At 48.8% G+C, this 22451-nt stretch overlaps 1 protein-coding gene across 2 annotated transcripts in view; it reads right to left on the bottom strand.

Annotated features, from left to right (window-relative positions):
* The window catches only part of LOC138491096 (zinc finger protein 33A-like), a 512100-nt gene that overhangs the window by 252785 nt on the left and 236864 nt on the right, over positions 1-22451 (bottom strand). For both annotated transcript variants that reach the window (XM_069617411.1, XM_069617410.1), the window contains exon 6: positions 16108-16215. In XM_069617411.1, coding sequence (XP_069473512.1) covers positions 16108-16215 — 108 coding nt within the window. The remainder of the gene's footprint in view (positions 1-16107; positions 16216-22451) is intronic.

Below are 22451 nucleotides of genomic sequence, written 5' to 3'. Positions count from 1 at the left end.
GAGCGTGCGAAGAGCTGGTAAGCTTTTGTGTTTCAGATGCCGGAATGCAGTGCGAAGACCTCCGGAGCATGCGAAGAGTAGGTAAGCCTTTGTCTTTCAGATGCCGGAATGCAGCGCGAGGCGTTGGTGACAGCCGATGGACCAGGTAAGAGATGCGCTGCCACTGAAGACCGTAGTGCTAACCTGTTCTTTCTTTGTCTTTACAGGAGCTGCTGAAGACTGGATTCCAGGATGGTAAGCCTTTGTTCCCTTAGGCCCAGGATCAGAAGCAGAAGACACGATGAGCGTTCTGCTGCAGAGAATGCAGAATAACGCAAAGCAAGATTCATCCATCGGGTGTGGTTTAAATAGCCTCCTGTAGTGCTTAGGTGTCTCCTTCCACAGCCACGCCTAGGTAAGAAAAGAGTTCCTGCTTTCCAGAAGAGTTCCAGTGTTCTGAACCTAGGGAGTGGCTCCTGCCCCACCCAACAGGAAAAGTAGTCCCAAACAGAAGAGGATCAGGGGTTCAACTGGCAGGTAAGTAAGCAGCATGGTCTGCTGCAGGTAAGTCCACCCAAGCATTATGAGCCCGGCGCTTCCAGCGCTGGGACTGGGCATCTTTATGAGCCTGGTGCCACTGGCGCCAGGACAGGGTCCAAAAGGTCCCAATTGGGACTGGCTGGCACTCGGAACCGGGGTTATGGGTCTGCTTCTAAGGGAGTCGGGCAAGTCCTGATCTTTTGGAAGCAGAGATCATGACAGCACCCACCCTCAAGGCCCCTCCCAAACCGGGCTTCTCCGGGGGGTTGGTGTTACGAAGTTCGTTGGTCGTGTAGAGTATGAACAACCCCTCTGTCCCCAAGAAACACCCTGACCGATTTTATTATATGGTCAGTGTGAATATTAAGGCCACAGGTGGAAGTCCGGAAAGCCAGGACGCGGGAACAGCCGGAAGAACCCCTTGAGCGCTGTAAAGCAAGATACAGTGGTTAAGCAGGGCCCGAATACCTTCATGTACATAAACCCCAAAGCTACCAGAATACCTGTGAGTGCTTGGGTCAAGGCGTGGGTCTCCTAGCTTAGGCTGGAAACGTGCTGTAGGGTAGAACAGGCAACCACCTATTTGTAGGACCGAGGTCCTAGCCAATGAATAGCTTAAGCAAGAGGAATCCGTGGAGCAGGCGTGAGTCGGTAACAGGCAAATCCAAAAGTACTTGAAGGGTTAAGCAAGAGGAGTCCGTGGAGCAGGCGTGAGTCGGTAATAGGTAAATCCAAAAGTACTTGAAGGGTTAAGCAAGAGGAGTCCGTGGAGCAAGCCGAGGTCAGAATCAGAGCAGGTCCTTGAACAAAGAGAGATGTCACGTGATCCGAAACTAAACAGCTGTGAAGCAACGCCTTCGGTTCACCGACTCCTTTTATCCTCGGAAGGGACGCACGTATAGTCACATGTGACGTGACCCGAAAGGGTTGCAATGCTGCTAGGCAACCGAAGTCACGTGATCCGTGAAGCGCCGGGAAGCGCCGGTCTCCGCAAAGGACGTAAGTTCCTGAAGTGACGGAGCTTCCAGTTGATCTGCCACCGCCGTGAAGGGCGATAAACACCCGCTCCCCCATATATGCCATGCCGTGCCCTGATGTGTGCGACGTGAGTGGGGGGCACGGTGCACGAGTGTTGGGGAGTGCGGGAATGGGTAGGCAAGGAGGGGCGAGTGGGGAGGTGTGTCCGTGGTCTAGGAAGCGGCGTGACAGAATCCCCCCTCAAAGGCCCACGACCCCGTGGGCTAGCAGGACTGTCCCTGTGAAAGCGGGAAACCAAAAGCGGGGCATGGACATCCCGGGCGGGAACCCAAGAGCGGTCTTCGGGACCATAGCCCAGCCAATCCACCAGGCATTGAAGCCGACCCCGATGGAAACGGGACCCAAGGATGGCACTAACCTCATAAACATCCTGTGAATCCACCGAGACAGGAGCGGGCGGGACCAGGACACGGGTAGGAGCTAGGTAAGGTTTCAAGAGAGAAGTATGGAAGACCGGGTGAATCCTCCAAGAAAGGGGAACCGAAAGCTTGAGGGCCACAGGATTCAAAACCCTGGAGATCCTATAAGGGCCCACAAAACGAGGCAACAACTTGCGACAGCCAGGGATCCGCAAAGGACGTAAGTTCCTGAAGTGACGGAGCTTCCAGTTGATCTGCCACCGCCGTGAAGGGCGATAAACACCCGCTCCCCCATATATGCCATGCCGTGCCCTGATGTGTGCGACGTGAGTGGGGGGTACGGTGCACGAGTGTTGGGAAGTGCGGGAATGGGTAGGCAAGGAGGGGCGAGTGGGGAGGTGTGTCCGTGGTCTAGGAAGCGGCGTGACAGTTGGGCTTGTTAGGAAATGTTCGATGAAATCTTTTGATTAGACGAGGCGCGTGGACATATTCTGCAGGTTCCCAGGATCTTTCTTGGGGACCGTAGCCTTTCCAGTCAATCAGGTAAAATAGTTTAGATTTGGAGATCTTGGAATCCAGGATGCTTTTGACTTCAAACTCGAGTTCTCCATCAACTAGAATAGGTTTTGGAGATGTAGTTAGTCGGGTTTGAGGTTGCACGGGTTTTAATAGAGAGACGTGGAAGACCGGATGTATCTTCATGTGAGGGGGCAAGTCCAACTTGACCGCTACTGGATTTACTATGGTAGTGATGGAATAGGGACCAAGGTATCTTGGGTTGAATGTGCGTGGTCCTTTTAGAGGTAGATATTTGGTGGATAACCAGACTTGATCTCCTACTTGATATTGGGGGGCTTCCTTCCGATGTTGGTCTGCTCCTTTCTTGTATTGTTCTTTAGCCCTTTGAAGGTGAGAAACGGCTTCCTTAAAGGCTTGGGTGATTGTAGAATGCAGGTGGTCTACTGCTGGTGTTCCAAGATCTTGGAGTGGATCCAACTCCGAGGTTCGAGGGTGACTACCGTATAAAAGAAAAAACGGGGTCTTCCCAGTTCCCGAGTGGACAGAGTTATTGTAGACATATTCGGCTATCCAAAGGATATCTTTCCAAGTTTTTTCAGTTTGTTGTAGCATGCAGCGCAAATACTGTTCCAGAGTTTGATTGGTCCTCTCGGTTTGTCCGTCGGTTTGAGGGTGGTGGCTGGTCGAAAGTCTCACATCAATTTGAGCCGACCGACAGCAACTTCGCCAAAAATGAGAAATAAATTGACTACCTCGATCCGAAATTAGAACTGAAGGAAAACCGTGCAGTCGGACGATGTTTTCGAGAAATTCTCGGGCCAGAGTTGCTGCTGTTGGTAAGCCTTTGAGTGGAATGAAATGCGCCATCTTGGAGAATAGGTCCACGATTACTAGGATCGTATTGTATCCGGAGCATGGAGGTAGATCGGTGATGAAGTCCATAGAAAGCGTATGCCAAGGGCGAGGCGGGATGTCAATAGGGCGTAAGAGGCCGGCTGGTTTTTCCTTTTGACTCTTGTTTTGGGCGCATACTCCACAGGACATTATAAAGTCTGATATCTTTTTTCCAAGACGGCCACCAGAAGTAGCGCTTGATCTTTTCCGAGGTCTTGGTCATACCGGGATGTCCTTCAATTAAAGAATCGTGATAACAAGAGATTACCTTTTTCTGTAAATCTGTGCTGGGCAGGTATAACCGTTCTTGGAAATATAATAGGTTGTCCTTCACCGTAAAGTCCTTTCCCTGCAGATGCCAATTCTGTATGTCTGCTGGAGTTACCAGTAGCCTGGTTTCATCCTTAACTTCCTCTATGGATTGTGTGGCGATTACACCTAGAATTCTTTGTTCGGGAATGATAGGTACAGGTTTAGGATTGATCAAATGTTCTTCCACTCCCATCCGAGAAAGGGCATCAGCTTTACCGTTTTTTGTACCAGGTCGATAGGTAATTATGAAGTCAAACTCGGCAAAGAATAGTGCCCAACGGAGTTGCCTAGAGGATTGAGCTTTTGCGGTTTTCAAATATTGCAGGTTTCGGTGATCTGTAATCACAGTAACGGTGTGTCGGGCCCCCAGAAGATAATGCCGCCAAGCCTTAAAGGCGGACTTGATAGCTAGAAGTTCCTTATCAGTAATAGTGTAATTGATTTCAGGAGGCGAGAATTTGCGGGACCAAAATGCCACAGGATGCAACTGATTGGTTACTAGGTCCTTTTGTGATAGAACTGCCCCCATGGCAAGGCTCGAAGCATCAGTTTCAACGATGTAGGGGAGTTCTGGGGGAGGATGTTTTAAGATCGGTGCAGAGATAAATCTATTCTTCAAATTCTGGAAAGCTTGTTCCGCCTCGGTAGACCATTCAAAACGTTTGTTTTTCTTTAACAAGGCGGTGATGGGCTGGACTATTCGAGAGAATTCGGGGATAAACCTGCGGTAAAAGTTAGCGAAGCCTAACATGCTTTGAACACCTTTTACGGAGGATGGCGATGGCCATTTGAGAATTGCATCGACCTTCTTTGAATTCATAAGCACTCCGCTAGGTGATAATATGAATCCCAAGAATTCAACTTCAGTCACGTTGAAAACATATTTTTCCAATTTAGCGAAAAGTTTGTGTTGACGCAATCTCTCGAGGACCATTTTCACGTGTTTCCGATGTTCAGTTTCCGATTAAGAATAAACGAGGATGTCGTCAATGTAAACAAGAACACACACATCTATGAGCTCTCTGAGGACATCGTTCATAAAATATTGAAAGGCGGCCGGGGCATTGCAAAGTCCGAAGGGCATGACCTGATAATCAAATAGCCCATACTTGGTGCGGAAGGCCGTCTTCCATTCATCGCCCTCTTTTACTCGTACCAAGTGGTAGGCTCCTCTAAGATCCAGCTTTGTATATATGCATGCTTTTCTGACTTGGTCCAGGAGTTCAGGGATCAAAGGTAACGGATATCTATTCTTAACGGTGATCTGGTTCAGGGCGCGATAATCTATACAAGTTCTAAGGTCCCCTTCTTTTTTTGGAACGAAGAACAAAGCTGAGGAAGCAGGGGACTTGGAAGGACGAATAAACCCATTCGCTAGGTATTGATCCAGGTATTGTCGGAGGTGAAGATTCTCAGGCTCGGTGAGGGCATAAATTCTACTACAAGGAGGAGTAGATCCAGGTATCAGGTCTATCTGGCAGTCATAAGACCTATGAGGAGGTAGAGAGTTAGCCTGATCCTTCCGGAAAACATCTTGGAATTCTAGGTATTCAGGAGGTAACTGGGGAGCCTCCGAGGAAATTGCTGCCAGTGCAACACCAGGTCGAGGGTGACAAGTAGAGACACATTCTGGAAACTGAACCGTTCTTGCTCGCCAATCGATCTGAGGATTGTGCTCCTCTAACCAAGGAATTCCTAGAATAATCTGGAACTGAGGGGCCTTGATCACATCGAACACGATCTTCTCATGGTGTCCATCTTGACTTACTAGCGTCACTTTTTGGGTGGTATGCGTTACTGGTCCGGAGGCTATCTCCGTACCATCCACCGTAGTAATGACGTCCTTTACAGCCTTTGGACAAAGAGTCAGATTCATCCTCAAAACCATTTCATGATCCACATAATTGCCGATGGCACCGCTGTCGACGTAAGCTTCAATCGCATGTAATCGATCCGGATGTTCAGGGCTAATGAGGACCATAGGTATCACAAAATGCGAGGTCACGGAACTAGTTTTAACGCTCGGCAAGAGGACCTCTATTCTTGTCGGGCGAGGTCGTTTCCCTGCTCAGAGTTTGTGACCCTGGTAACTGCAGCTCCTACTGCCTTCTTGGCTGGTTTCACCGGACAGTCTCGAAGAAAGTGCCCCGAGTTTCCGCAATAGAGGCATAATTGCAGCTGTTTTCTCCTTTCCCGCTCCTTTTGCGTTAGTGGTCCTTTCAGGCCCCCTATTTGCATGGGTTCCCCGGAGTCTACTCCTTTGGTAGGTGTTGGTGGTTTGGAAAATACTCGAGCATCAAACTTGGAACGATCGGCCTTCCTGTTCTGCAGTCTGTGGTCAATTTCAACGACTAAGTCAATATAGTCCGAACAGTCTTGCGGGGGATTCACTACTTGGGCTAACACATCTTTGAGCTCTCCACGTAGACCTCTATAAAACAGCGTAATCCTTTTGTCCTCAGGCCATCGAGTTTCCACTATCAGTCTGTTGAAAGAGGCAATATAAGCCAAAAGGTCTTGATTACCCTGTCGCAATGAAAGGAGCTCATTGTCCAAGGCCTGCCCCTGTGAATGTCTTGCAAACAGTTTTTCCATACTGAGCTGAAAAGCTTGAAAATCATGGAGAACCGGATCATCTTGATTAACTAGAGGGATCGACCAGTTTGCCGCATTGCCACTAAGGTACGAAAGCACGAAAGCTACCTTAGCTTGATCAGTTGGAAAGGCTGCTGGCCGGCATAAGAAGTGCAACCGGCACTGATTAATAAATACTGCAAACCTCTTTGGGTCACCAGAAAATCGTTCGGGCGGAGCCAGAGGTACATTCCCAGGTAGGTTGATCTGCACTGGGTTCGTAGAGGATGTTGAAGGAAGATTTGCCCCTGATGCGGGTAACGGAGTTTGTCCGGCTTGTGACTGTAGCAATTGTCTAGCGAGATTGTCTGTTCGCTCCTTGGAAATAATCAGTTCCCTTCTTAGAGCATTCGTTTCCTGACGGGCTGCATGCACTTCTGCTCTTAGTTCCCCAAGTAACTGGGCTAGCTGGTCGATATCCGAGGCTTCCATAGCGCCTGGGTGGGAGTTTTGCGGTAGGCTTTGCGTTCTGTAGCGCTCACCTGATTCCCGCAGAGGCGCCGGTCTTGACTGGGTAAATGCCGTATCTTCAAAGGTGATGTGTAACACACGGTTGGCTCTTTGGGCTGGACCTCTGTGCACTGTATGTCTGACTCGAAGAGTAAGATGTCTGCAGATAGAAAATATGGGATTAATGAACTGGGGTTTATTGGGTGCCTCTCTCCTCTTCCCTTTCTCTTCTCCTGTAGAACCCCAAAGGTTAACGCCCTCACCTTAGGTAAGTGAACGCCGAGCTCTCCATCTGCCTCGGGGCAGGGTGCCGTAACCAGTTTCTTCGCTGGATAAGGGTGCAGGCCTCTTGACCTCAGAGAACTGCTGTCCGTCGTTAACTGCACGAACGGTAAGTTCTGGGCACTTCAAATGTCTTAAAAGTCTTTTGTAATGATATCTCTTGTTTTGCAGGGTTCCGGCGATGGCGGATGGCGGGCTGATGAGAGTTGAGGATCGAACCCGCGTGAGGACTAGAAGCGCCTGGAAGCACGTAAGTAAGCGCTTGTAGCCTGCTTCACGATGCGCACTAACTGTCCCTTTTATCTTGCAGGTACAAGTTCGGAGCTTTAGAGAAGCTGAAGTGTGCTAGAATACCCACTGGATTCGGCGTGGGAAGGAGTAATGGCACGTGAGTAATAAAGTTGCCCAATGTCTTTAAACGCACCTTCTTTTGTCTTTCAGATGCGGGATGCAGCGCCGAAGGCCTCCGGAGCGTGCGAAGAGCTGGTAAGCTTTTGTCTTTCAGATGCCGGAATGCAGTGCGAAGACCTCCGGAGCATGCGAAGAGTAGGTAAGCCTTTGTCTTTCAGATGCCGGAATGCAGCGCGAGGCGTTGGTGACAGCCGATGGACCAGGTAAGAGATGCGCTGCCACTGAAGACCGTAGTGCTAACCTGTTCTTTCTTTGTCTTTACAGGAGCTGCTGAAGACTGGATTCCAGGATGGTAAGCCTTTGTTCCTTTAGGCCCAGGATCAGAAGCAGAAGACACGATGAGCGTTCTGCTGCAGAGAATGCAGAATAACGCAAAGCAAGATTCATCCATCGGGTGTGGTTTAAATAGCCTCCTGTAGTGCTTAGGTGTCTCCTTCCACAGCCACGCCTAGGTAAGAAAAGAGTTCCTGCTTTCCAGAAGAGTTCCAGTGTTCTGAACCTAGGGAGTGGCTCCTGCCCCACCCAACAGGAAAAGTAGTCCCAAACAGAAGAGGATCAGGGGTTCAACTGGCAGGTAAGTAAGCAGCATGGTCTGCTGCAGGTAAGTCCACCCAAGCATTATGAGCCCGGCGCTTCCAGCGCTGGGACTGGGCATCTTTATGAGCCTGGTGCCACTGGCGCCAGGACAGGGTCCAAAAGGTCCCAATTGGGACTGGCTGGCACTCGGAACCGGGGTTATGGGTCTGCTTCCAAGGGAGTCGGGCAAGTCCTGATCTTTTGGAAGCAGAGATCATGACAGTAACATTTGACATAAAAAGGGCCAAGACACTGGGCCTCATTATGAGTTTGGAGGTAGCAATGCCGCTAAAAGCGGCCTCCAAACTCGGGCCGTGTCCCGCAAAAGGGGACTTACCGGGCCATTCCGACCTTGGAGGGCCCGGTAATTCCCTTTCGCGGGACCCGGACCCGGTACGTCCCCATTCCCATTGAGCCCTCATAGGGTCAATGGGAATGGGGAGGATGCTAACTGTGATGCTGGAAATGCATCAGAGGGACAGGGCCACTGTATCCTTGTCCTTTACTGCCTTTTATCGTTTGTTCTGTCGTGTTTTCCGTGCAGGAGTTCATGGTGGACTCCTGGCAGTGCAGCTCTCTTTTGGTTTGGTGTACAGACCCATGGGATACCCTTATGGCACCCATGTGTGTGGCCCACAGAGCAGGGTATGGGCTGGTGGCAGCTCCATGCTGAATTTGACAGGTGCTCCGAGTATCCTCCATTTTGAGATACCCAGGCCCTGCCATTGGAATCAGTTGATTCCTGATAGGAAACAAGATGGCCCAAGTGGCCTCTTGCTTTCTATTGCCTGTTACCTTGTTTTCCCAAAGTCCTGGGAAGCCCCGATTCTGTCCCTTCCCCCTAACTGGCTGTTGGGTGGAAGTTCCATATATGGTATTGTTGTGAAGTCCAGGCCAGACAGGCTGGAGCCTTCCCAGTGACTGTATTTTGTGGGTACACCCTGTGGGTGGGACCTGAGTGAATGGAGTGTGTGACAAATACGCATTCTGTGTTGTGGATGTCTAGTATCTGGTGTTTGACACAATGACGGAGACTGCCCTGCCCGAAACTGGTATGAATGCAGTGTGGAGTGTTGAATGGCTGGGTACTTGTCCCAGTACACATACATTGTTGTGAGAGTCTGGAGAGAAGTGAATGGCCTGAATGCACTATGCACCTGATTTGATGCCTGCCTGCATGAATGCCCTTCTGACCGATTGGTTGCCTGAGTGTGACCCAGCAGAATGAATGGGAGATCAGCTAGTATATCTGGGGGCGTCTCATTGCTAGAATTCGTGTTCAGAAGCTGAGTTGACACTTGAAGAGTAACTGGAACTGCTTATCCTTGACGCCCAGCTGTAAGAATGAGAACTGATGCTGCATTTGTTTCGACCCGATCCGAAAGCTGGCGAGTTCATCAAGGACTGATCCGAGAGAGGACCTGGTAAGGCGCCCTTTTCCCGTGCTTCGAGGGACCATCGAGCACCGCCAACCTTCGCCAAAGCTCCCTGGAAGTCAGACCCTCTAAAGTCCATTGCCGTCGACCAGAGTTCGGAGTATCGCCGTAACCGCTGGAGGCCCGTCGAAGCCGGGTTGCCCAGAAGAGGGGACCGCTTGACGGCGTGCCACTGGAGACCGCAGCCACACGCTCCTTTACCTAGGACTTTTGATTCACGGATGCACTCGTCCGCAACGCCGCCCACCTTATCCCGCCAGAGAAGGCCAGGCCACTGATGCGCCGAGGAGCATCCGCCGGTGGGTTTCCCACCACCTGAAGACCACAAAGACTTCGACGACTCGACACCCTTGACGGGCCACAGTTCTTCCGAACTCTTTGCGGTCCTGAACTATCAAACACTGAGGAGCCCCGCACACCTCATCCTTGCAGGACGTCGCAGACGAGCACCGCCTGGATCGACGCTGTGGTCTCACTCAGCACCATCGAACTTTTCATTGACACCAAGTTCACCTTCTTCGAGGCCTCTTGATGATCCGTGGCTCCTGCTTTAAAGGGAGTCACTCAAGAAGGATCCATGGACGCCTCATCGAAGAACTCTGTTCTACCAGGTACATTGAGGGGGGGTAGAAACCTTATAGAAGGAAATAAGACTTATAAAACAATATATGGACTGGGCTTATGATATATCTTTAATTTACAGGTTGCCCAGGTGGGGGGGGGATCTCCACACAGAATTGTGCCTAGTTGGTAGGGGTCAATATTCTGCCCATTGTTCTAACCAACTGCTTTCCTCCTATATCTATTGTTGGTTACTTTTATTCGTTGATCTGTGTGACATTTGACCAGAGTATAGTTGATGCACTTTAATGAGATCTGATAATAATTGTGGTACCACTTTAGAACTGTATATATTTGCCATTGTGGATTTTCTGAGCACAAAGTGAGTTATTGTGATAGTGTACATAACCTTGAAACTTAATTATATAAAGACTATGTTTTAACTAATACAGTGTGTGGACATTCCTTTGTGGGGGCTTGGGGACTACAGTGTACTTAAGAACCAGCCTGCATCACCTCCTGAGAAGCTAGGCCTTGGTTGCTCGACTACGTTACCAATAATAGAGAATCTTGGCTGGGGTCCTTTGTGCCTCTCCTCTACCATATAGAGAGCAGAAGTACAGACTCCCCTCCAGTCTTTACACTAACAGGCCCATTAATGACGGGCTCATTGTTAGCATCCTGTAATGCTAGCGGGTCCCGCTTAGGACGTCTGGTCTGGCCAGGCGTCCAAAGCGGGACCCGCTGCAGAACTCGTAGTATGGCGGCCTGGAATGAATGGTGCTGGTCCCTTACCGGCATCGTTCATTCCGCGGCCGCCAGCCTCGTAATGAGGCCCACTGTGTCAAAGGCCTTTTGCATGTCCAACATCACAGCAACGGCTTGACTATCTCCAGGGATCCTCCCAAGAATGTTATAGAACCTCCTTACATTTCCTGCCGTCAGCCTGCCAGGTATAAAACCAGACTGGTCGCTGTGAACAATGTGTGGCATCAATGGTGAAAGCTGCGCAGCAATTGCTGAAGCGAAGAATTTGGCGTCAATATTTATGAGCGATACAGGTCTGTATGACCCACACTCATCTGCCTCTCTGCCTGCCTTCAAAAATAAGATAATTGCTTCACGCATAGTTTCAGGAAACTTCCCAGTTTTGAGTGCCTCAACCCATACATTCAACAAATGAGGGGCTAGTGTATCCTTGAACTCCTTGCAAAACTCTACACCAAATCCATCCGACCCGGGGGACTTTCCATTCGATAAGTCTTTTATAGCTGTTTTGATTTCTTCAAGGGTCAAAGGAGTATCTAGTAACTCTCCAATTCCCTCCGACAATAGAGTCGTCTGGATCGTGCCTAAATACTGGGCAATCTCAGCTTCAGAGGGCATGCCTTTAGGCAAATACAATGAGGTATAAAACCGATGGAACAGCGCATTAATGTCATCGTTGGTGTGCACTACATGCCCATCAAGGTTCTTTATAAACGTGATGTGCGTCATGCCCCTTCCTTGTTTGTAGTGCGAGCCAACAACCTGCCAGGCCTTTCAGCTTTGGCATAGCATCTCACTACCAGAGTTCGATCCATATATTTCAATTCCCTGTCAGCGCCACTCTGAACGCATCTAACCCAATTTTTACCTCATATCTAAGCTGAGGGGTAGGAGTTGTAGCATATTCTCGCTGGAGTCTCGAGAGTGTATTTTCACATTGTGCTAGCTCTTTTCTAATGGCTTTTAGCACTCCAAACTCTGTGGACAATATCACTGCCCTTATGTAAGCCTTAAACGCTTGCCACACCGTAGCCGCCGAATCAACCGTTCCCACATTGGTTTCAAAATACACTGCTATCTGATCCCATACATTGTTAGTAAACACTGGGTCTTTCCGCGCTGCTGGTTTAAAGTGGCACAGATCCCCCTGAATTTAAATGCAGTCACAATGAAATGGGAAAGTGGTACTAAAAGATATGAGAGAGAATCTAGCACCCGTCACCCCTGTCCTGAATGAGTCAGACACCAACCATACATCAATCCTAGAATGTATGTCATGTACAGATGAATAGTATGTACAGTCCCTCATTCATTTGCGTTGTTCTCCACACGTCCAACAGATCTAAGTTTAACATAGGAGTATGAATGGCCCCGGTAGCTCTGGCGAGATCCCAAGGCGCATCAGAAGTGCGATCCATTCTTGTGCACAGAGTTGTGCTCATGCCCCTCTCCCCCACATATATATATTAAGGCCATCAAATATTTTGAACATAGGTCAAATACTCCCTCGTAAAACTCAGAATCATCAATATTGCGGCCATACACATTAACTAGGAGAACCTCCCTCCCGCAGAGTGTACCATGCACCAAAACAGATCGGCCCCCTCATCCACTTCAGTACAAAGTCATGTGAATTGCAGGGAGTGATGTATAAGTGTCATCACCCCTCTAGCTCTCGTGGAGTATGAGGTATAGTATTTAAGACCCCCCCCCAGCTTTCAGAAAACCGCTCCGCTTGCTGCCCCATCAAATGTGTTTCTTGTAAAGATAGCAATGTGGCCCCTTTTCTATTAGCATAAGACATACTTTTGCAAGCTTTAACTTGGTTCCGCAACCCCTGGACATTCCAGGATAAGAACATCTGCGGCCAGTCCAGTTGTGTTCGCCATTTGAGCAATTGTAATTCTTTTGTGTCTGTCCTGATACGTGTGTTTCCCCCTAACCTCATACAAACCTTCTCCCAGTGCTGTTTTTTAATAACCCACCCCAATCACATATCCACAACGTCCCCGCCTCCTATTTGCACCTGCGTGGGGTGCAGACATTACCATGCAGACTGGCAGCCCTTTGTAACGTATATTCAATATTGTTTGAGCATACTTACCATCTACTCGTAAATTCAATAATTACACAATCACCAAGTGAGTTCGCCGCACATTTTACCACATTTTTCAAACTGGAGCCTCCACCAGTCCAGCTGGTAACGGAAATGGAATTTAATAAACGGCACAGCCTCCTCAGGAACGGTGAAAAAAAAAAAAAGGACTTGTTATTAAATTGGTTCTTGAGGCACGCTGGAAACAGCATGGCATACAGTGTGCGTCTTTCACGTAATAACTTTCAAACTCCCATGAATGTGCAGCGTTCCTATTGCACTGTGACTGTATAATCCTGGTACATATGAACCATGCTTGAGCCCATTTTGAGTTCCTGTCTTTCGCAGCTCGTAAAATCAAGTACCTGTCACTAATTCAATACGTGTGCTATGATGGGACGTGGGTAGTCGCCGGGCTTAGGTCTAGTTGTCAGCGCTCTATGTGCCCATTCAACTTTGAAATGTGGTGACCATCGAGGATCGCTGAGCAAGTCACGGAACAACTCAGCCACAGCTTTCTCCACGTTGCCCTTGATTGCGTCTTCAGGGACACTGATGACGCGCACATTTTTCTTTCTGGAACGAGATTCCAGGTTCTCACATTTGGATTTAACTTGTCGCATTTCTCGCATGAGAGAAGACACTGCTGTCTGCAGCGACGTGAGGGTGTCATCCACAGTGCTAATCTACTCTTCTGCACCAGTGATGCGCTGGGTCTCTTTCTCAAGTTGGGCCCTTATAGTTGACACATCAGCTGTGATCCCATTCAGTTTAGTGTTAACCGATGCAAAAACCTGTTGCACCATCTCAAGTATAGACTGAAGATCTGGTGGGTTTGCAGACTGCTAGGCCTCCACTGCCCCGGAGGAGGGACCACCCCGCTCGCGCTGCCAGTGGCCTTCAGCGTTGGTGTGGTGAACCGGTCCATGGCTCCCCCCTTTTTGGTCCCAGCCCCTTTAGCCATTCTTGTGGTATATGGGGGCGGGGATGTGCAGCCACAGGTGTATGCACTTGGGGGGTGAGCACCAACCAGACCCCACTTCACAATCCTTCACAATGGGCTGCAGTGCTGGTCTATATGCCAGTAACCCCCAAGACTCCCCGGTCAGCCACTGCACAGAATACACCCTGTAGCCCCACAGTGTATATCTCACTTGGGCACTCCAACTGTTTTCAAAGCAACTAGTTTGTTAGCACAGCGGCTATCACATGTGCTCGCCAAGTCACATTACCGTAATTCAGGCAGTGAAAACAAACATCTGCAGAGCACCCTTGATAGTAGCCAAAGTCACTCCGGGGCATCTCCCTCGTCGAACCAATGCCGACCCTTGCACACATAGGGTATATCGTGAGCAACCTCAAGTCCCAGTCCGGTCCGAGGCCGCCTCCAGTAGTCCGCATCCCTCGCCTCAATCAATCGGCAGTGCCGAGCTCCAATAGTTTACCCACTCCGCTGCACACAATCCACCACCACCACCAATGAACCAAGCCCTGTTCAGTGGAAGGGCGGGGGCATCTGCTCAGGCACAACAACTCTGTTCCTTACTTGGTGTGACACCTCAGCGCCACCCGCTTTGCTGTGCTTCAGTAGAGCAGGAGCACGAAGGGCAGGGAGCTGCCCAGCGTTCAGTCCAGAAAAAGCGATAATCTTGCACAGCACCCCCGCTATCCACACTCTCCAACCACTGCGTCACGGATTGGCTTGTTGGTCTTCACGGCAGGCTCCTCTGTGTCGGCTGCCCCTCCCCCTCACCTTGACTTCATGGGAATAGGAGCCAGGCCAAACGTAGAGGCGCTGTTGGACACGTTGCTATCTGCAGTGAGAAAGCCATATCCAGGATTTCAGCAGGGCCACAGATGCAGTGTCACTGTGGTCTTAATTCGCTTTGGCGATCTGGCGGAGAGATATAGGTTTCGGGCCCCAGACTGCATTAGAGCTTAGGAGAGGTCCGCCATCTTGGTTCACTGCTCCACCGCTCCCCCAGGTGTAAGATTATGTGCCTGGCCTCATTACAGGGACAGAGCCAATGCAAGTCAGTGGAGGTAATCTTTCTGACCTCATTCATCATCTTCCTTGGCTCAGTAGTGTTGACAATGTAAAGCAGGGAGGAATAACGGGAGCTGTAGTTTCCCATAAAATAAGCAGGGACAGGGGTTAGATGGGTTGTGGAAAAAGGGAGGTACCATGTCTCACCATCGGGTGCTTCTCCCCCACTGCCCAAGGACCCCCTACCCATGTGATCCTCCCTCGCTTGTCTACCCCCAGGGTTGGGGTCCAAAAGCAATGGCCCTTCCCTGGCCACCTGAGCAATGGGATCCCCGGGGACTAGGCTCTGAAACAGCCTCTGGTTTTTCACAGGGACTAAGAGGGGGGGCCCTGTGACCCCCACGCCATGATTTGATTCAGATTTATAAAGCACTGCAACCCAGAGGCAACTAAGCGCTGATCAAGTACCCAAAGCAGACAAGGGAAAAGGAGCCGCTTTCAGGTAGAAGATTGCTCTTAAAGATATCTCGTAGTTGGATGTCGGGCCTGGGTCGCAAAGCCCTATCCATGTGTGCTGTATGCATATGGGCTAGCTTTCATATAGCACAAACCTAACTGTGAAGCAACACAGCATTGTATTGCAAGGGAAACAGTGATGGTGTACAATAAAATGGCTACAGTGAAAAAAGACTAAACTATTCTGCCCTGGGATGGAGTCAGGCCTCTAATGCCAGCACTGCAGGCGGTGTCCAGTTAAAGTATCGACTGTAAAAAGATCGAATGCAAAAGGATCGACGTAATAGGACCGAAAACAAAAGGATCGAGTTTTTTTTTCCAATTATATATATTTGTTTTGGTTTTCGTATAATTGACACCCACTGAGGCTCTCGGGAAAGGAATTTCTATTACAACATTTTGATAGAATGTTCTAAAAGCATTAGTGTCCACTGGAGTAGGCCTTATTGTGGGTACATCTAACTCCTACTCTTAAAGGCCTTTGCCATCGGCTCCACAGTGCCAGCTTGGGCAGTGCCCAATTATGTCATGATAAAGCTGACTGGAAGGTCTGGCCAGTCTTACACAATTTTAAAAAATGAAGCCTTTTAATGAGGGGATGCGTTCCAACAAAAATAGAGCACATTTAAGAATATAGGATATTGCAAAATGATCTACTTAAGCAAGCAATTCCATGAATGCTACACATGTGTTAGGTTGAGTGCCAGAATAGTGTGCTCCTATCCAAGCAGCGAAAAAGTATTTACTCACCCGAGTGGCTGAAGGTCCTTTTTATTCTCCTACTTTCCTGGTGATCCATAAAATAGGGCTCGTCCTCATCCTTTATGCGGAGTGAAACAACCTCGTACCGTGCCATTTCTACAAATAAAATAAGGCACAATATGAAACCACATGGGTATGCTGCCAAGCAGTGCATTATTCATCGGGGAGGGTTCTCTTTGGAAAATGAGGAGATCAAATCGAATGAAAAGCCTTTGTATGTGCGGGGATGGATGGAGGTAGAGGGGCTAGCTGCCCTGAACATGTCTATCAGAGGGTTGGGTAGGACTGAGTGAGTGAATGAATGAGGAGGACAATGCCGTGGTGTCAGACCCTATGGATCACGCTGTGATGTATGTTAAAGGAGCTTTTCACACCCTGACTCAGCCAGATGGGAACTCACACGTGCATCAGTTGCTCATGGAACTATGTTACGTTAGGTATAGTTTGTAACGTGGAATTCTCACCAATTTCATGGTCTCTTGAAGTGGACAGCGGTCACAGATGTGGACGTTTCACCAGGTATGAAATGCATTCAGGATGTTTTCCCCAAGGCGTGAGGAGAAACAACTCTGCTAAATTGGGATGCCGTAGAATACGGGTATGTGTTTGGGTCAGGTATGGTCTGGCATTGAGGGCCTTCCACGCGGTTAGTATGTTGAAACAATGAACTGCAGAAGTGTGGTTTCGTGACTAACTGACCCGATGTTCTATGGGTTGTAGAGCGTGCCTGGACATGTATTAATTCTGTGATGCAGGTTGGTTTGGTTGGGCATATGATGCGTGTTAGTGTGGGTTGTTTGGAGGTCATGAAGTTGTGCACGTCAAGTTGCAGTGATATTGAGGTTAGTGGGTGATCGCATGCAATGATCAGGGTTGTGCTGGTGAATCGTAGATTGCACTGGTTTTTAGCAGCAGTTGATGGATGGTTATGGGAGTTGGCTGGTGATTTGCAGCTGTCCCATATTGCACCGAATCCTGCCAACCCAATGGATAGTGGGGGCAGGACCAAATTCCAGGGAAGAAATCTTGGCTGCCCATGGTAACAAACCCTAACATCTTCCTTAAATGCAACCATTTTGGTTGAAATAGGCAGAAGACTAAGGGATGCTTGACCAAAGTCAATGGGGTGGGATCATTCCTCATTGTGGCAGGGCCAGGGTCTTGGACCATCAGGTGGGAGTGGGGAGCCTTCCCAACCGTGGTAGGCAGCCGACGAGGGTGTACGCCAGGAATTAATCTACCCCAGAAGTGGGCTGTTGGAGGGGGAGTAGTCCCTAAACCCCATAAGAGTGCCTTGTATTGTGTAGAGACTGGTACTACTATCTGGTACAATGCACTTGCTTGCCAGCTTTCTGGCCCGAGTTCCCTTTCCTTTGTTTAAGCACTATGACAACCAGCAACCAACATGACTGGTGCTGAACAAGAAAAGCAAAATGACAGCTCAGAAACCCGCTTTGCCGGCAGCTGCCAGGGCTCCAGTAAAAGCAAGGATGGCCACCGAATGAGAGGCTAGAGGGTCAACATGACAAAAGCAAGCACTGCCACGCCAAAGACCTGCATCTGGTGCCAGGAAGGTCCAACCCCAAGGAAAATCACAGGGAAAGATTGGTCCACAGAGACAGGTGATAGAAAAGACCAACAGGAAGGGGGAGGAAGACCTTACCTGGAGAGACAGGGGTACAATGAGGGACATTCAGGTGAGGTCAGGTGGAGAGGTGGTGGACAGAGAGGCTAAGGAGAGAGCGGAAGGTGCAGCAGAGTGCGGAGGAGACTGTGGAGACAGCGGATGCGAGTACAGATGAAGTAATGCGTGTGGGAGAGGTGCCCAGTTTGGGAGATTGTAGGGGCTATTTGTATTTGTGTGCGAGTCTGAGTGTGTGCAAGAAGCAAAGGCAATGAGGAACTGGAAAGTATTAAAGGGTGCTGGTAGACAGAGGAAGACAAGATTGATACAGGGAGAGAGAGAGGAGCGAGCGAGAGGGGAAGAGGAGCGAGCGAGAGAGAGACGGAGAGAGAGAGAGAGGGAGAGAGTGAGTAATGGAGAGAGAAAGAGAGAGAGAGGGCGAGAGAGTGAGAGGGAAAGAGGAGCAAGTGAGGAGCGATCGAGAGGGAAAGGAGCAAGATAGGGAGAGAGAGAGAGGAGCAAGAGGGAAAGGAGCAAGTGAGAGGGAGAGGAGCGTGAGCGAGCAAGAGGAGAAGAAGAGAGCGAGAGAGCAAGGAGAAAGAGGAGCAAGAGAAAAAGAGATACATATAAAGAAATAACAATTGTAGGGATGGACTATCAGCTTTTAGTTTACTGATTTACTGTGGACAAACAATTTGTAACAAGGTCCGTAGAGGGACCTTGGGTAGAAGTCGGAGCCAGTTCTACCACAGAGCAGGTAGGTGGAGTTGGGAGGGTCCCATTCCTGCCCCTTCTTGAAGGGCCAGTTTGTTTGCATATAGGACAACTGACACTCACAGAATACCTTTCTTGCATGAGGTTGGCCAGTCTCTTACTTTGTTTCTCAAGAACAGCTAGCAGCATTCCTTGTGAGAAACAGAACCCCTGCGTCCATGTTATCTGCAGTGACTGGGAGCCTGGAGATCTTAACTTGCAATTCTAATAAGGTGACCAGCTCCACAACCTGGAGAACTACACCAAGCGGTGCAGAGAAGAGGAGCTGCAGTGCGCACCAGAAGATTGTCTGTGCATAAAGTACAACTCCATCCACCGCACAGCTAAGAGGGCAACAACAAGGTCCTCATGTACTGGAACTTGAACTATATCAACTCACCACCGCAGGTTGCCATTACTAAAATGCAGTGGACCTGCACATAAGGGCTGGGGCTTAGACCACCTTAGTATGAAGGGAAAACTGTAAGACAAGCAGTTGTGGGGTGTTTGGGTGACGTCAGATAAGGCAGAGGTGACTCAAGAGACCAAGCAGAGGCAGGACGTGCAGCCCAGCTTGGAGGAAGATTATACAGGCGGTGCATAAGGTGAGGTATTATTTGGTGAGAAAAAGTGCTACTGAAAGTGAATGTGTGTTTGGGTGTGTGGTTGTTTCAGTGGGATGCTAAGTGTGAGTAGGGAAGTGAAAGGAGACTGAATGAAAAATGGGGCGGGAGGAGTAGGAATTGTGTGAAGAGGAGAGAGTGGTGGTGGTGTACAGAGGGTTGAGTGGTGGTGGTGTAGGGAGGGGAGAGTGGCAGTGGTGTAGAGAGGGGAGAGTGGCAGTGGTGTAGAGAGGGGAGAGTGGCAGTGGCGTAGAGATGGGAGAGTGGCAGTGGCGTAGAGATGGGAGAGTGGCAGCGGTGTAGAGATGGGAGAGTGGCAACGGTGTAGAGATGGGAGAGTGGCAGCGGTGTAGAGATGGGAGAGTGGTAGCGGTGTACAGAGGGGAGAATGGTAGTGGTGTAAAGAGGGGAGAGGTAGCTGTTGTGTAGAGAGGGGAGAGTGGTAGTTGTGTAGAGAGGGGAGAGTGGTAGTGGTGTACAGAGGGGAAGAGTGGTTGTGGTGTACAGAGGGGAAGAGTGGTTGCGGTGTACAGAGGGGAAGAGTGGTTGCGGTGTACAGAGGGGAAGAGTGGTTGCAGAGTACAGAGGGGAAGAGTGGTTGCAGAGTACAGAGGGGAAGAGTGGTTGCAGAGTACAGAGGGGAAGAGTGGTTGCAGAGTACAGAGGGGAAGAGTGGTTGCAGAGTACAGAGGGGAAGAGTGGTTGCAGTGTGCAGAGGGGAAGAGTGGTAGTGGTCTACAGAGGGGGGGTAAGGTAGTGGTGTACAGATGGGAGAGTGATAGTGGTGCATAGAGGAGAGAGTGTTAGTGGTGAATAGAGGAGAGAGTTTTAGTGGTGAATAGAGGAGAGTGGTAGTGGTGCATAGAGGAGAGTGGTAGTGGTGCATAGAGGAGTGAGTAGTATGGGCATAAAGAGGAGAGAGTAGAAGTAGTGTGGAGACGGAGAAGTATTGGTAAGGAGGTAAATCTAAGGATGGGGGTAGACCCTAGAAGAGCGGATGATTGCAGAGAGAGAGTGAGAGAGAGAAACATCTGGGCACAGAAAGAACAGGAAGGGTGAAGACCTGGGGATCTGAAAGGCACAATCATTGAGTCATTCCTGAGGAGAACCCACTGGAGAGGAACCCCGGACATTTAGTTAGAAAAGGCTTTAGCCTTTAGGAGAACTCCAGCAGACAGATAGTTGTGGCAGATTCTAAGATTTGCTGTACATCTGGTACTCAGAAAGAGGGGGACTCCTGTGATATGCTGAGTGCTGTCACTGCACAGCTCAGGATTCCTGAGCAGGGACTACATGGGTTACGTGACTTACTATGAAGTTATGACACGTGTATGCTTCTATAGTGCTTTATGTCGCAGTAAAGAGACACCACAAACACCAGTGCACCCAAAGGTCAGTACTGAAGGATAATAGGGTGAGGAAGGTGACCTTGGAGACACTTTCAGGCTAGGATGGCTTCCAGTATGCAGGCTCTAGGCGGAGGGCAAAGCCCTGAGGCTGTTGACCGACTAGTTATTGGGCCCCGCCAGCAAACCTTTGAGGATTCCAGGTGAGACTGGGCCCCTCTGGGAATAATCTGCATATAAACCATGACTTCTCAACCACTTGCCCCAGCTGCAACGGTCCATTTTTATTTTTTATTTATTTTTTATTTTTTTTTTTATTTGTAACGCGCACCGTCAGGCCCGGAGGCATCATTCATGTTAGCAGGTGGCAGAAGGGTGAACCTAGAAAGCTTTGGGAAAACGGCTCAGTTTACCGGACCACTTGCTTCTTGTGTAACACTGAGCAGTCTTCAGGACCAACGTTTCAGGGAAGTGTTCAGGCCGAAATTGGACAGAAGGTGCTTAAAACGCAAGTCAATTTGCTCCAAAACTGACTTGCATGCAAGAGAAATGGTGGTCTAGGCAGCTTATATGACAGCAAACACTTAATATTAACATTCGGGATTGGTCGTATATCAGAAATGCAAATTTAGCATTTTCGCGACTCCCTGGAAAATAAGCACAAATTTCATTTTGGCAAAACATCTTTAGCATGTTTTTTTTTTTTTATTAATCATATTTGCAGTTTACAATTTAAACATTTTATGCTGATTAATTACCAAACTTCCTAAAATCTTTAAAAATTCAATTTAACTTATATAAAAATAATTAAGAGAAATAATTAATAGAGAACAGAAAAGAAAAAAAGAGCCTATGGTCACTGGAAAGAGTAAGAGTATAACACACAGAACGTGCTTTGGGCAATAAGGTGTTCCTTCATCTTTATGTTCGCCTCCAATGAGTTTCGAACTCTTTCATTTTTCCATTGGCTTTTCAAGGATATCCTTTAGGGAAGATCGCAATGCCAATGTCACAGTTCTTTTCCCTTGAATCAGGAAGTCCCACTATTCATTGGGTGTCCTCATGATGGAATAATTTAAGAATTTACCCAAGTATTTTGTTCTTAAGACCTTCAGGGTCGAACATTGTATAGTGAGATGAAATAATGTTTCAACTGGCTCAGGGCAGAATCTGCAGGAGTAATTGCGCTCGCTTTCAGACTTGCGTCTCTCCGTTACTTCCTTTGTGAGATACAAGTTGAAGCAGAGTCTCATAAACTCATGTCTCAGAACAAGTGATGGAAGTGTCTTTATATAGCTGGGAATTGCTCCTCTTCTTCTGAAGTCAGTGCCTTTTACCCCTCCAGCTTTGATTAAAGCGTACGTTCTTTTGTAGATATCCAGTCAAGATCAAGTAGTTTTTTTTTCACATGCCCTGAATTTTCTAAAAGCGTTTCTTCCGAGAGTGCCAGATTTTGTAGTATTGCAGTGCACATACTTCTCCACTCAAGCAGAGTCTTTTCGTTATTTTCCTTTAGGGCTTTTTTCAATACTTCAAAGCCACCTTCCCCAGGAGAACTCAGGCATTTTCTTAAGAGAGATAATGTTTTCCACTCCATGACTGCATACAGTGACGTTACCTCAGCTCTCTCCGTATCGCTTCGGCAGGTAGTGAGTTGGGCAGGTTAAGGACGCTCTGCCAGAAGATGCCCTCGGCTTGTCGCCAGACTGATTCTGCATGCATAAGTTGAGTTTCGGCACCGTATGCAAGTATAGGCATGACCTTGAGTTTGTAGAACTCGATAACTGGAGATAGTGAGAACTTACAGTACTTTTGCTTAATAATTCTGGCCCGAGTGGCCAAATTCCTTGCTTTAGATTTATTGCTATCAATCCAAAGGAATCATTAATGCTGTTATTCAAGGATGATCCAAGGTACACCATTGTTGCAACTTCTGGGACTTTCTCCCTTTGTAGATACCAGGCTCTTTCAGTGTGTTGTATCCCC

The sequence above is a fragment of the Ambystoma mexicanum genome, chromosome 10, assembly GCF_040938575.1.
Source record: "Ambystoma mexicanum isolate Mex_15411 chromosome 10, UKY_AmexF1_1, whole genome shotgun sequence".
NCBI classification, from domain to species: Eukaryota; Metazoa; Chordata; class Amphibia; order Caudata; family Ambystomatidae; genus Ambystoma; species Ambystoma mexicanum.
Note: the sequence above shows the minus strand (reverse complement) of the source record. Positions and strands in the feature narration are given on the sequence as shown.